Source organism: Balearica regulorum, chromosome 1 (genome assembly GCF_011004875.1).
Source record: "Balearica regulorum gibbericeps isolate bBalReg1 chromosome 1, bBalReg1.pri, whole genome shotgun sequence".
NCBI lineage: Eukaryota > Metazoa > Chordata > Aves > Gruiformes > Gruidae > Balearica > Balearica regulorum.
Window position 1 is genome coordinate 196,801,555 of NC_046184.1, and position 13,935 is coordinate 196,815,489.

A 13,935-nucleotide genomic window follows, 5' to 3' on the forward strand; every position below is an offset into this window, starting at 1 on the left:
ATCCCAAGTAACTCTCTTACCAGCAAAGCAGTTTCCCAAGCAATTTCCAAACAAAACATTTGAGCAGCACAGATTCCCGAGAGATACCACTAATAACCTCTTGCCATTAATTCACGTCTTCAAATAGCTTCTCTATCCAGAGAAAGACCATCTCTCAGTTCAGCTTAAGTCTTTGGTAGGGGACTTCACAGAATGCCTTTTGGAAATCTAGACAGATTACATCAACTATGTTGCCTTAACCTGTATGTTAAGTCTGTTAAAGGATATTAATAGACTTAGGAGATGCTGAATATGTTTAAAAGGCTTGTCGTCTCTTCACCTCAGCACCTTTCATGTGTCCACTCTCTCTGCTCTTGGTTAGGCTTATCAGTTAGTAGTTTCCACTCTTCCAAAAAGTCCTTTTAAAAGCTGATCTCACTACTGCTCCTTCCCAGTCTTCTATGACTGGCACAGTATAAAGCATTGGGTTATACTTTCTGGTAATTTGCTTATTTCATTCTTAACTCCTTCAGATGTGCAAAGGAGTCTTGACAACTGACTGCCCTTCACTTCAGTTTATTCAAACAGCCCCTTCCCCAAACACTGTAATTTGAGACAGACCCCCCCAATGCATTCCTTCGCCTCCAATTCTTCAAGTTCCTTTGTAACGCACAAAGCCAAAGCTTTTCTCTTGCGCCATTTCATCTTCTCTAAATGCTACTTTTATAGGTCAGTGGTGCTCTGGTCCTACAGATAGCATCGTGCTACTGATGCATCGGAAAAGAGGGAGAAAAGAGAAGATTAATTTCATGCCTTTCTCGAGTAGTTTCTCAAGGTGTGGGGAGCTTGTGTGTGCATTTTAGAGCCCTCACATGGGGGACAGGTTGCCAGGGAGGCTCTCACAGTACAGCTTTACACTTGGGCTACCACCACTTACCTTCTATTTCTATATTCACCATTCATCAAAGACTTAATTTTTCAAAGAACATATGCCCACTCCCAAGGGCTTCCTTTATTTAACTATTTCATCATGCCAAATTTTTTTAATTCATGGTTTTACACTGTGTCTCGATGAGGGATACACACTCACTGAGAGCCCAGCAAAGCTTCAGAAATTATTCCCAAGCAGACTGCAACATTTCACCTTCTTGGCTCCCTTTCAGCTTTAAGAAGCCAACTCCTCCCATCACCACCCCTCTTTTTTTCTTTTTTAACTGAAGTTAAGTGGTACTTCAAGCAGATTTCTTAACCTTGTATAGATTCAGCATACCTCCAGGAGCAAAGAACAAGCCACATGAGTCACAGACAGCCCTCAGTAGTAACAGTTTTTGAATCTGCTCTTTCACCCTACTGTAGGCCAAGTCCCAAGTCGACTCCCCTGTCCTGGGTACTCTGACCAGCTCTTTCAGTACATAGCTACTCACTGTCCCGATGTTCTGTCTTGGCATCCCTCCCTGACAGAGCACCCACCTAAATGAAATGATGCTAACGAGCCATTCATTGCTATATTTTCTGCTTTGTAGACTCTCTGATCTCACGCAGCACAGGCAAACTAGTCAGGCAGATGGAAATACAGCCCTAACACTATTTTTCCCCCTGAAATTCTACCCACAGAGCTTTCAGTGTTGCAACAGCTACTCCTTTTTTGAGTCTTTCGGTATCTGACACTCATCTGGCAGTCATATAAGCTTCCTTCCTTCCAGTTAAGCTTTTAAAAAATCGAACTAACATTAACAGTGAATGGCACTGTTAGCACATTTACTTGTGAGAGGTTGTTTTGTTCAACCCTGCTTAAACAGGATTGACATTCACCCAGAAAGAAAAGAGAGAGTTTGAACACCAAGCAGTTAAAGTACAAAAAGCTAGATAAGATTCAAATTACACTCGGGAACAAATTTACTGCCTTGCTGTCTTGAAGTCCACCCAGGTAGAGCTTGCTCCAGTTCCTTTTGTTATGCTCCATTCCTTGCACAGTAGTTCAGTGAGAACAATGGAGTTGATGAAACCTGACTTTCCAAGGCTCCGTTGTGCAATTACCCAGTGTCTGAAAGCAAACTGTAATTGAAAGTACACCTGCAGCTTGGGCTCCCCCTCACAGGGTAAGGCTATGCCTCTCCCAGAAAACACACCTTGGCCAGACACACAAGGTAGAATCAGGAGGTTGCTGCAATTCAGACCCTTTTGTATTCCACGTTCACAGCCGCACGTATTATTCACACAGACAGTAATGAATTGAGTCTTCGTTTTTAGTGCAAATCTCAAGTGTCCTTTATTCAAATGTCAACATCTTGTATGCAAGGTGTTACAAGCGCACAGCATGGAGCTTTCCCAGAAAAACAGGCAGATTGTTTCAGTGACCTTTAGTTGTGTTCTTCCCTGTTCACAAAACGTGTGCATTTTTTCAAGACTAATTTTAATTTTGAATGTTTAGGCTATCATCTGTAGTTGAGAAAAATCACTATGTTCCCTTGAACATTTTGTCCTTTAAAGGAAATATCTGCAGCATTATTCCTGGCTTATATTTATTTTCCTGCAAATTCTGAACTGACTGCACAATATGTTTTGCTGTTCCACCACTTAACACTCAAGGTAGTGAATAGCAACTTTTGCCTCAACAGCAGTATCTTTTTGCTCAAGTATTGCATAAAATTTTATAAGGACTATCTGGCATCCCCATCTTCACATGCTTATGTCAGTCTTTCAGTAGCATACACAAAACATATGCAATAGGGCAACATCAGTAGAATTCTCTGTAAAAAAACCCCAGAATATTAAAATGTCTATACCATACCTTTCCTGAATGAGATACTGAAGACTTCATATGCTTCAGCAAAAAACTCAGTACATTTACTCAAATAGCTATTTCTCAGATGGAAAGCCTATGGTACACAAAAGTTAGCAACTAGTTCACAAGTGGCCTTGTACCTAACAAAAAATTGCAGCTACGAATAAAGCTCTGCTGTAATCCCAAATGTGCTATTATGAGGGCTTGACAAGGTCTCAGAAACCATTTGTTTAGCCTCAGAGGAGACAAGAGAGAACAGCAGGCTAGCCAGCCAGAACACAAACCCCTCCTGAATGGTTATCAGCCTGCACGTAGCAGTAACACACAGCATTACTTACCACGCTCGCAAAGAAAAGATGGGGGGCTGCAGGGGGGAGAGGAGCCGGAGAGTTACAGCATTGGTGGGACGAAGCCGGAAACTGAAACTTCATTCCCATACATTCATGCAAGATGGGCTTCTCTGCTCTAAACTCAAGACTGCTTTACAGTAGAAGGATACGAGAAAGAACAGAAGTCTTTTACTAGCAGCAAGTTAAATATCTTGATGCTCCTGCCTCAGCTTCCTTACCTTACTTGAACAAACTTCGATAAATTTTGTCCGTACTGAACCTTAAAGAGCATTTCCAAGACTTAACAGAGGAGAGTGAACTGATTACCATCATCTACATAAAGTCAGAATCCACAATTCTGAGTATTTTATATTACAAAACAAGCTGCTGGCTTACTTAGTTAATGCTTTAAACAAGCATAAAGGAGACAGCCAATTATATATTGATCAAACATAATCTTCATAGGCTTACTCAGTTTCAAAATGAGAATTTTGAATGAGATTTGACATCTTTTTAGCATGGGCCCTTTTGTCATACTTCAAAAGTTGAAGATCTGGCAGTTCCTCTTCCCTCAACACATGCCCAGAAAGCACAACATTTTTACCTCAAATCATTTGAGCTGATCAACTCTAAGATTCATCATGACAGCAGACTGGCAGAAGACATGCAGGCTACTTCCTTTGCACAACATGTTATTTACCTCATTCTAGGAGACAGCCTTAGCTGCAAGTATACTTCCAATCTGAATTTGCATTTAGACAGTGGATAATTCCATAATAAAGCAAAGAGCCTTGGGAAGGAGGAAAAAAAAAATCAGGTTTCATAAATGCCATTACTCACACAACTACTGTGCAAGCTACAAAAAGTTGCAACCAGAACTAGTGCAGCCTGTGTGACTTAAGACAGCAATGCTGCAAGTCCATCTTCAATTTTCCAGTATCTCAAAAGCTGCTAGTACCTCAGATCTCTTTATACAAGGACTGTGTACAGCCACAGAATTCTTTTGTGTTTTTACAGTTTCAGAAGCACAGAGGTTATCAGTATGTGTAGCTATAAAATTAACACTTAGTTTTTGTTTTCCCTCCTTATGGTTAAGAAATTTCTGATGTTTTTGCAGATATTTGAAAGCTGTATTTTCTACAGAACAGTTATCACATGCAGAGACAACCCACAATATTGTTTAAAACCAGCAAAAAGGTTAAGGAATCCAACTGGATATTCATCCACTACAGGTTATTCTTTTAGAATCTGCAAAGGCCAGCAGAAGCATAAAAGGTGTTAGAGCCTCATCACACTCACCCTTAAAAGGGAGACAACACCACCACCACTCATGAAATAAAAACCCACACAAAATCTTTAACAGATGTGCGGAAATGCTTTCCCAAAATTTGCTTTCAACCTGTTCACCGAAGAACTGCGCCTGCACTGCAAATTTCCTACACCTACTACTTCTTGGCTTATCTACCTAAACTTTTGTTCTCTAAGTACTTTTCTTCAAATGCACAAAATTACAAAAGTGGATTCATCCTTTAATGTTATTATTTTATTCCTGCTCTCAGATGTCAGGAACTCCTTCCAGGCCAGGTCTAGGCTTTTTCCATAATTTCTGTCAGGATTCTCAAAACTCAGTGCTGGAAACAAGAGCTGCAAGATCTGTCCTCCTGGTACAGGAGACCTCCAGGACCCAGTTTCCTGACTCACCTCTCCCTCCCTACTTGTTCCTCGAGAGAGAAACCCAACGCTACTCTACCCAGATCACTGATTTCAGCCCCAAGAAATTTTACAACTTCATAGGTTTTCTCCTTGTCTCCAGACTGTTTAGTAACACAAAGAACCACCCACTGTCATAGTCTGCGCCCGGTCTCACTGTACAAACGTGCTTTCCCATGCAGATACTATGCCCAAGATCCGAGCTCCTGAACCCTGCAGAGCCTCCCAGCCACCTCCGTCTCTTCTCTCACCTTCCCCTGAATAACAGTTTAGCTCCAGGTTCATCTCCCCTTCCTTGACAAGGCACAACCCACAGCATCCACCACTTTTTTCAGTGCACTCAACTGTACATTCTGCACTGCCATCCCAGAAGCAGACAGCACAGTCCGTTGTTTCTAGCATGCTGCTAGACATCTTGGCATCTATGAATAGCTTATGTTTGTCTTTCAGCTCCACCACTTCTAGTGCATAGTGTCACGCCCAGGTCCACTCTTGTGGGCACTTTTGATGACTGTATGCAGCCTTCATGTGGGTGGGCAAGGAAATGGAGCAGTCTCTTCTGCCCTGAAGTTCCCTCAGAATTTTTATTGCAGTAATCCATCAAAAATCTCTTGCTTACTGAAAAGTACATGCGTGAGAACCCATTTTTAGCACATACAAGAGGGGACAATTAAAACAAACACAAGTATCAACTGTCTCCTACAGGTTGCTTTCAGTCTTGACATTCCACAGTCATTCATGTTTACCAGCCATTTCCATTTTATTCTTTTCATATTCAGCTACATACTAGCTTAATGTGTGCAAAAACTAGGAAGGCATTAGGCTTGACACTGGAAATAGGGAGTGGTCTTATATACATAGTCTAGAAGGAAAAGGACTATTTGGAAAACTTCAATTATCTGTCTGTTACCAATGTCACTTTTGTTTTAAAATTTTTAACCGATTTTTACACTCTCTAAACTGAACACACCACCAGATCGTTCAGCTATTTACATCCCTCCTTCCACCCACCCCAAGTGAGCATCCTCTATACGAGCACCACTGCGACAAATAACTACGACACCTCTGCTGCTTCCAAGGCAGCCGTAACAGGAAGCTCAAGAAGTCATCCTATCACTCATCCTACAGACTCTTCAGGAAAATTCAGATTAACATCATACTTCAAGATGAAAGGATTATCCTCTGGAATTAAGAACCTGAGCCAAGCTTGAAAGACAGGCTGTATGGCAAAAATATAGACACAGCAGACATTTTATTCTAAGATGAAAAAACAGCGTACCAGGCAAATGGTAAAGACTGAAGACAGCACTCATTTTGTCAGCACAGAACAAAGGAGATCCTGTGAAGGGCATGAGATGTTTCCTTTTGGGGCTCTAGCCCAGCACTCCACTATTGCTGCTAAAAAAATAAGATACTGGTTGCCAATTGTTAGGACCAATATTCATGATCCTGCTTTCCAGTTCTCACTAAACTAATTTTATGCTTAAATCCAAATAAAAGATGATGAAAGGAGACTGCACCTTTTTGGGATTGGAGCTGCACCTAATGGTATTAGCCACAGCAGAGGCGAGAAGACACAGTCCACACCAGCAGCCTGTGCACTGCCTCACAGCTCGGTTCATCTAACTACAGCAGCCCAGTCTCCACCCCATACAATCACAACTCCCTAATGACAAGGGCCCATAGTAGAAAGAAAGAATCCTCTTCCCAAGAAAGCCATTGGCGGGGGAGGGAAGAGAGAAGTATTTTGTTTAGAAGATGCTGCTACCCAGACATTTGCAACTGATGTCCTGCTTCTCATAGAATCATTTTGGTTGGAAAAGACCTTTAAGATCATCAAGTCCAACCATTAATCTAGCACTGCCAAGTCCACCACTAAACCATGTCCCTAAGCACCACATCTATGTGTGTTTTAAATACCTCCAGGGGTGGTGACTCAACCACTTCCCTGGGCAGCTTGTTCCAGTGCTTGACAACCCTTTTGGGGAAGAAATTTTTCATAATATCCAATCTAAACCTCCCCTGGCACAACTTGAGGCTATTTCCTCTTGTCCTATCGCTTGTTACTGGGGAGAAGAGACCAACACCCACCTGGCTACAACCTCCTGTCAGGTAGTTGTAGAGAGCCATCAGGTCTCCCCTCAGCCTCCTTTTCTCCAGGCTAAACAACCCCAGTTCCCTCAGCTGCTCCTCATAAGACTTGTGCTCTAAACCCTTCACCAGCTTCATTGTCCACTACTTGTCTATGGAAAATTATTTTGGTGGAAGACAGAAGCACCTCAGTATTAACCGGCTATTCAGAAATGATCTGCTTCTATCGCTATTTCAGGCTGTTGTTGCACACTGTGGAGTACAATCTCAAACACTCTTCTGAGCCACTGTACCTTCATTATGTTTCCACTGTAGTTTCCAAATTTCAGCATAACTAAAAGATCTGTTCTTAAGAAATCAGATTTTTCACAGTTTCTGCTACAGCAGTCTGCAAATCACAGCTCTTCAGATTCCAATGGTCATAAAGGACATCTCTTTGTTTTTGTGGTTTGTTTAGGGGTTGCTGGTTTGGTTTTTAAAAAAAAACAAAACAAGTTCTAAAAGACTTTAAAACAGAAGAATCAAAGAATAGCCAAGAGTTAGAGTGAACTACCTCACCATCATTTGGCCAAAAGCAGCATTCTCTGATGACATGCACCTTCTCTATAATCATCTGCCCCAAAATCTGTCCCCTATTCCATCATGAGAAATCAATCACAGCAGTATATGCCCCCATTATTTACACGTATTATTCTAATTTATAAATCCAGTATAAAAGCAGATACAGATCTTTGATGTGTTGCAACACCATTCTCACACCCTCCTCTTCGCACTTGTCAAAGGCTTCAGGTAGCAACGAAACACTAACTCCCAGCTATGCCAGCTCCACCTTCGCTGTTGGCTATGAAAATAAATCAACACACCTGTGACAAGATAAGATCACACCAAATAAAGTCCAAGGGCCACAGAAGGACTCTCAATGGCATGACCTTAAAAACCTATAAAGCTTGGAACCACCTAACCGGGTGAGAAGGGAGGGAAGCAGATGGGAAGAACAATTATATGAGCGGTTTACCAGAAAAATTAAAGAGCACAAGACTTCATGCAATACCTCATGCATACCTCATTATGTAGATATAGTTTAATTAGGAACTTTCTAACTACTGTGGTAATAGATCCAAAAGAGACTCAGGGCATATATTTTAACAAGATAATACCACATATTACATACATAAACAAAGCCTGTGGCATTTAGGAATTCCAAGCTATTGTTCACGGGAGCTGGAAGCCAAAGGCTTGCGTGCCGACTCTGCAGCTCTCACCGCCTGCCTGTAATCTGCACCAACTGCTTCGGTTCAAAATTGTTAAAATCACCACAGATGAACATTCAACCGAAAAAAACCTGTCTATTAAACTGAGAGATGACAAGAGCTGTTCAGAAGTTTATAGCGAAAAGTAACAGCATGAACTTCATGATACAACTCCTGCAAAAGCTCGGTACAGAATGAATCAAGAAATTTTAAGTCCAGGTCTGTTGTTTCACTCCTTGCCAAGTAAAATTTCTCACTGGACTCATTACCCCTATTAGTGGCACTCCCAAACTCAATGTACCTCTCACTGAAAATCAGTTTGATATAAACATTGACAAAATAAGTGATCTATGACCTGAAGTAACTCAATACATACCCATAAACGCAGAAAAACTAGAACTAATCTGATATCGACCTTATGAAAGGCCAAGCGGTTAAATAAAAAGAAACCTAAATTCCTAAAGTAAATGAAGACAGGCTCTTCTGCATGTGCTACAGAGCTTGGTTTGATCTCTGAGCCACCTAACTTCTGGAGCGTAAGAGCATTCAACTTGTTACAGAGGTTAGTCAGAAGTGACTGTTCTCGATAACATTACAGAACAGACATTAAGCTCTACTTAGCGTTTGCCTTTGACAACAGGTTGCGCAGTTTATCTATGTTCCATGAAAATATTATTAAAAAGAATTCCATGTCACCCTCTTCAAATACTACGAAACATGAACAGCACTGACATCTTTTACACTAGCCAAACTATTCATTATTTTATCTAACTTGAACACATTCTGCTTTCTTCTTTCCTTTAAAGGGAAATACTCTCAATCTCTTCAGTTTCTCTTTACACAAAAGTTTTTCAGAGAGAATCATCATCATTCTTGCAATATCCTTTTACCAGTAAGTAGAAACTATGACATACCATACTAGAGATTAAGCAATACCAGTAGTTTACTGGACATCCACTGGTTTTCCGCCATTCTGTTTCTTATACAAATCATACAGAGCCACAAGGAAAAAAGTGGATAAAGATTTGATTGTTTGAATGGTGCCAGGAAAAGTCCAGCACATAAATGTATTTTCATCGTTTCAATTACAGCATGTCAGTAAGTCCAAGTGAAAGAATCTGTCCCTTCATCTACAACAATACTTCCAACACAGAACTGTAATAGCTGAAATAAAAAAGATCTTTAAAATCTCCAACTGCACTTGTGTTTGGGACCGGCATCACTTCTCATAGTTCTTGAGGGTGACTAGGAGAACGCTAGCTTGCTTACTGTTGGTTCCCCACCAACAGAATCTCACCACATAAGTCTCTTTCCAAGAGATTAAGAAAAGCTTCCAGTAAAGCACTGGGGGATGTTACTATAGTTCCAGATTTTGATTATATGTCGTAATTAAAAAGTTAGATACTGTCTAATGGTGACATTCAATAGTTTCTTATTCTCATCCAAAGCACATCTGATAAACAGGAAAAATGAATATTTGGAAATGCTCCAAATTGCCACTGTTTCAGTGGCAAGGCAGCCTTGCTCCACAGAATAGGCTTCTCTCTCAGACTTCTGACCATAGCTGCATCCTAAAAAGAGAAGGGGGAGAAGAGTGAACAAAAGAAAGCAGTGCAAGATCAATCCCACTGAAACTGGGTACCACTTTGGCATTAGCACACGACGAGCACATGCTGCCGGCACAGAAAGCCCAGCCGGGCAGGTCCAGCGGCTAGGCTTGCCCAAGCAGCCCCTGGTGTCCCGCCACCTCAGTCTGCCCATACCTGGCACTCAGGTCCTCATCAGCTTTGAGGGAGTCTGACCCAGTCAATTAAAGTAATTTTTTTAAAAAATCAAATATGTATGTTAGTCCAACAAACTAAAAGCTGCTGGCATATTTTCCAAGTCTGGCATAAGTCAAATAGGTATGTTTAATATCTTGGTTGAGCAATCTTCCTGGGGGAGCACCCAAAGAGCACACAAAGCAGCTTTTATGCAGGAAATAACTTACATTTTCTGGACAAAAAAAAGAGTAAACTATCCTACTACCACTAGAGACAAGCAAGTTTCTTTATCTGAAGACTGATGTTCAACATGCCATGCCTGCATTCCCTTCCTGATGTCTGCCGTTAGTCAGCTGCCTTCTTGTACACCTTTCTGCCTAAAAATAAACCCCATCAGGTCACGCAGAGTTTGTTCTAAGCAAGCTTTAGACCCCACTACAGGTACTGCACTGATGAAAAAAATAAAAAAAGACAGCACCATTCAATAAAAAGCCAGAAAGATTTTTTTTTCCAACCACAGAGACCACAAGGTTAAAAATAAGAGGGACTAAAACAAAAACTTGAGAACAGAATGCAGTTTTGCTGCAGGCAATGCAGCAGGTAGAGCTCAGCTGCAATGCCTGACATCGTTACTCAGCTGATTTTATGTTCAGCTGGGTCAAGTTTAGCAGTGAATATGTAAGGAAACCTCCATGGAGCCGTACCCGGTGATCCTCTAAGACAGACCAGTTGTGAGCCCAAGCCTCACCTTGCGGCAAAGGGCACGGCAGGGCTGGACCGGCTCTTTTGTTGGAGCAGGGCAGTAAGGCCAGGTCACACCCTCCGCGGGTCACCAAAGCATGTACTACAGAACATCTCGGTCACTCACTAGGAGGATTCTTACTGCATCAAGATTCCTATAAGACTGTCCTCCAAAATGTTCCCATGTAGTTTTAATGGCTTATAATTAACTTCCTACAATTAGGACACGCAGCTGCTATCTGGTTTTGAATTGCCATACTGCACCTCAGAGGCAGCTGGAAGAGCAATCAAAAAAACAAAGAGGTGAAGACTGCAGTCATACTAAAGACACAAGCTCCTACTGCTCTTAAACTGGATTTTTATCACTGAGGGCTTCTGAACATACATTTGCACAAACTGAATTATTAAAGTTTAGTTCTTTTCTGTGTTTCTTCTATTCATTAGACATCCATATGTACAAGATGTCATTTAAAAAAAGCTGGCCCAATATTCTTAACAAAATATTTGCAGTCCTGCAGTCTATTCTTCAGAGTACTCTAAATATAATGATGTATATTAATAGACCTAGAAGATTTGTGCTATTTAAAGTAAGAATTAGAATCATGTAACAAAGTTTGCTTTAAACTGAGAAGTTCAAGGGAAAAAAATTATGAAAATTAACTAAAAGATAGCAAACAACTTCATATGCAAAGAAAGTTTGAGCTGTAGAAATACTACAAGCAACTCAAAAAGCAGATTATTCATCCATTGGTATGTACCATTTGGGGAATATTGAAACAATGTAAGAATTTTTTTTCAATATTTGCATATAACAATACACAAACACTGAACTCTGTTTCATACACTCCCCACTGCAAGATGTAATGTCCATCCATACATTACCACAGCTTCAGGAAAACAAAATGTTGTTACACATTTGCTTTTGCAATTTAATTGATTCTTTTGGATAAAGGGATGTAAATGGAACCTTTAACTTCAATCCTAATTCCATCCATATAATTTAAGACCACATATGTACAAGTATACTATAAGCTACAAAAGCATTTATGGATGTTTCTATTTTACATATTTTTGTGTTTGTCCAAGAACAATTACACAGCATTAAAAGAGAGAGTTTTCAGAAATCTGGAAGGGAAATTGAATGTACTAGGGAAAGCAAAGGGAAAGGAGGCACTAAACGAGCAATAAGGCAAAGAAAAAGGAGACAATATACATTGCTCACTTTTTTTTTTTAAACTCTAATCAAATACCATACCTTATTTCCCCCCCTAAGAAAAGAGAGGATTTAAAATTATATATGCTCAAGAACAGAGAAAAAATTCTACTGTAAAGCCACCTTTGAGTAACTACCCATTTTTAAAGCACACGATTCCAGTTTTTCCGAAATTTCTCAAAATGACACAACCACCAGCAATTCTAAACACATTCTCCCAAACGACATCAAGTGGACTGATGATTTCACCAAAAATACATTTGAATATATGCTTCAGCAGTATCACATGCCGAATTCCCTACACACTGCCGCAGTCCAACATGCTGAACAGCTGCAAAGAAGAGCCTGACACGAACGTTAGTAACGTGGTCGTATCTTTCAGTACCTCAATCTATTTTTCATATCACAGGTCTCCTTATCGGTGCTGAAACCAGGGGCTGTACTAGCAAAGTTAGTACCTGCACATAACGAGACTTGAGGCAACAGCTTATCACATTGACAACAGTTTATTCCCCTTCCTCTCCCTAAAAAAAAGAAAGAATTCAGGCAAGATAAAAATTTCTCCTATGAATAATTTTAAGGATCCAAACGTTAAGATTTGAGAAGAAAAGTAGTTAACTGACTCTTATCAGCAAATGAAATTCATACTGAAGTAACTGTGCTGCAGTTAATATCAGCATGTTTAAGACACAGACAAGATAAGGTGCGACCCAGTCCCATTACAACCGTTCTGTAAGTGATGGCTGAAGCATTTCTAGAATTAAAGCTTGTGTAAACTGAACCGGGTCATGTTTCAGCCATAACTGACCACAGCCTGCTTTAAAAGTTGGGGGGTTTATTTATCATATGTAAAAATAATCCCCAGACTTTTAAAATCCCCCTTATTTGAATGACAGCAAGCAGAGCCTCACCGTGATGAGCCTGTACCAGAAAGAACGGATGTAATTTTCAATTTAGGACCTGTTACGAGAACAAGCCGTGCCTCTCCTGCTTCTCCTGCTCTCCACTTCCCATTGTTCTGCCGTTCAGCAAGTGATGCCATGTCATGGACCAGGGAAACCTAAATGACAGTTTGCTAGATCTTTCTTTAAAACATTTACGCCAAGAAACTCGTTTACTCAGGTCTGTAGTGAGAAGGGGTCCCACGGAAAGCTCTTTTAAGGCATTCTAGAGCCCCGAAAGGACCAGCTGACTCCGGCTGCTGAAGCGGCCACCAAGAATGCCCAAAATGGTGACTACAAGTAATAAATCAGACAAAAAAAGCACTATAAAAAAAAAAATCAAGCCCTGTTTTCCAGAGCCGATGGTGAGGCGGAGCACCGTCAGTGGCTACTCACTGACTGCCAGCGCGGATCCGTTAAGTTACGCGTTTTCCTCAACTACGGAATTTTGTCTCGGAAACGCGCCGGTACCGACACAGGACGCCGGCACAGCGCCGAGGGGACGGGACGCTCAGCGACCCGCGGGGCCCCAGCCGCAGTCCGGACGGCAAAACGCGGGGTTTAACCGGGCGGCAGCAGAAGCCGCGGCACGGAGGGAGAAGCTCAGGCAGGGCGGGAGCACGGGGGGGGACGCGGGCCCGCGGGGCAGGAGGCGGCGGGCACCGGGCAGGGCGGCCGGGCCAGGAGGGGCCGGGGGGAGGAGGGAGCGGACGGGATGGGGACCGGGGGGCGGGCGCGGAGATCCCGCGGCGGGGGAGCCCCGCTCCTCACTCACCCGTCCTTCCGCTTGGCTTTGTAGACGTGCCCGTAGGTGCCCCTGCCCACCTTGCAGCCCTCGTACTCGAAGAGGTCTTCCACCCGCTCGCGTTCCCCGGTCAGCTTCACCTTGAAGTCATAGTCCATCTTCAGCGCCCGCCGCGCCGCCCCGAGCCGCGCCGCGCCGAGCCGCCCCCGACAGCCGTGCACCCCGCCGCGCCCCGCCCCGCCGCGACCGGGCGGCAGCAGCAGCAGCAGGAGGAGGAGGAGGAGGAGGAAGCCCCCGAGCCGCCCCGCGGACCATCCAGGGGCGGGCGGGCGGCGGCGGGGCTGCTCCCTTCCCTCCCGAGCCCCGTCCTCCGGCTGCTCCCTCCCCG

At 42.5% G+C, this 13,935-nt stretch overlaps 1 protein-coding gene across 6 annotated transcripts in view; it reads right to left on the reverse strand.

Annotated features, from left to right (window-relative positions):
- CDK8 (cyclin dependent kinase 8) overlaps positions 1-13,935 on the reverse strand; it is an 85,372-nt gene extending 71,437 nt beyond the window's left edge. For 2 of the 6 annotated variants that reach the window (XM_075742135.1, XM_075742131.1), the window contains exon 1: positions 13,628-13,873. Coding sequence is in view for 2 of the 6 variants with exons in the window: in XM_075742130.1 (XP_075598245.1) it covers positions 13,578-13,705 (128 nt within the window). In the remaining 4 variants the exon portion in view is untranslated. Of the gene's footprint in view, positions 1-13,577 lie in introns of all 6 variants that reach the window. The other 4 variants (XM_075742132.1, XM_075742134.1, XM_075742130.1 and 1 more) reach the window with 3 other exon arrangements.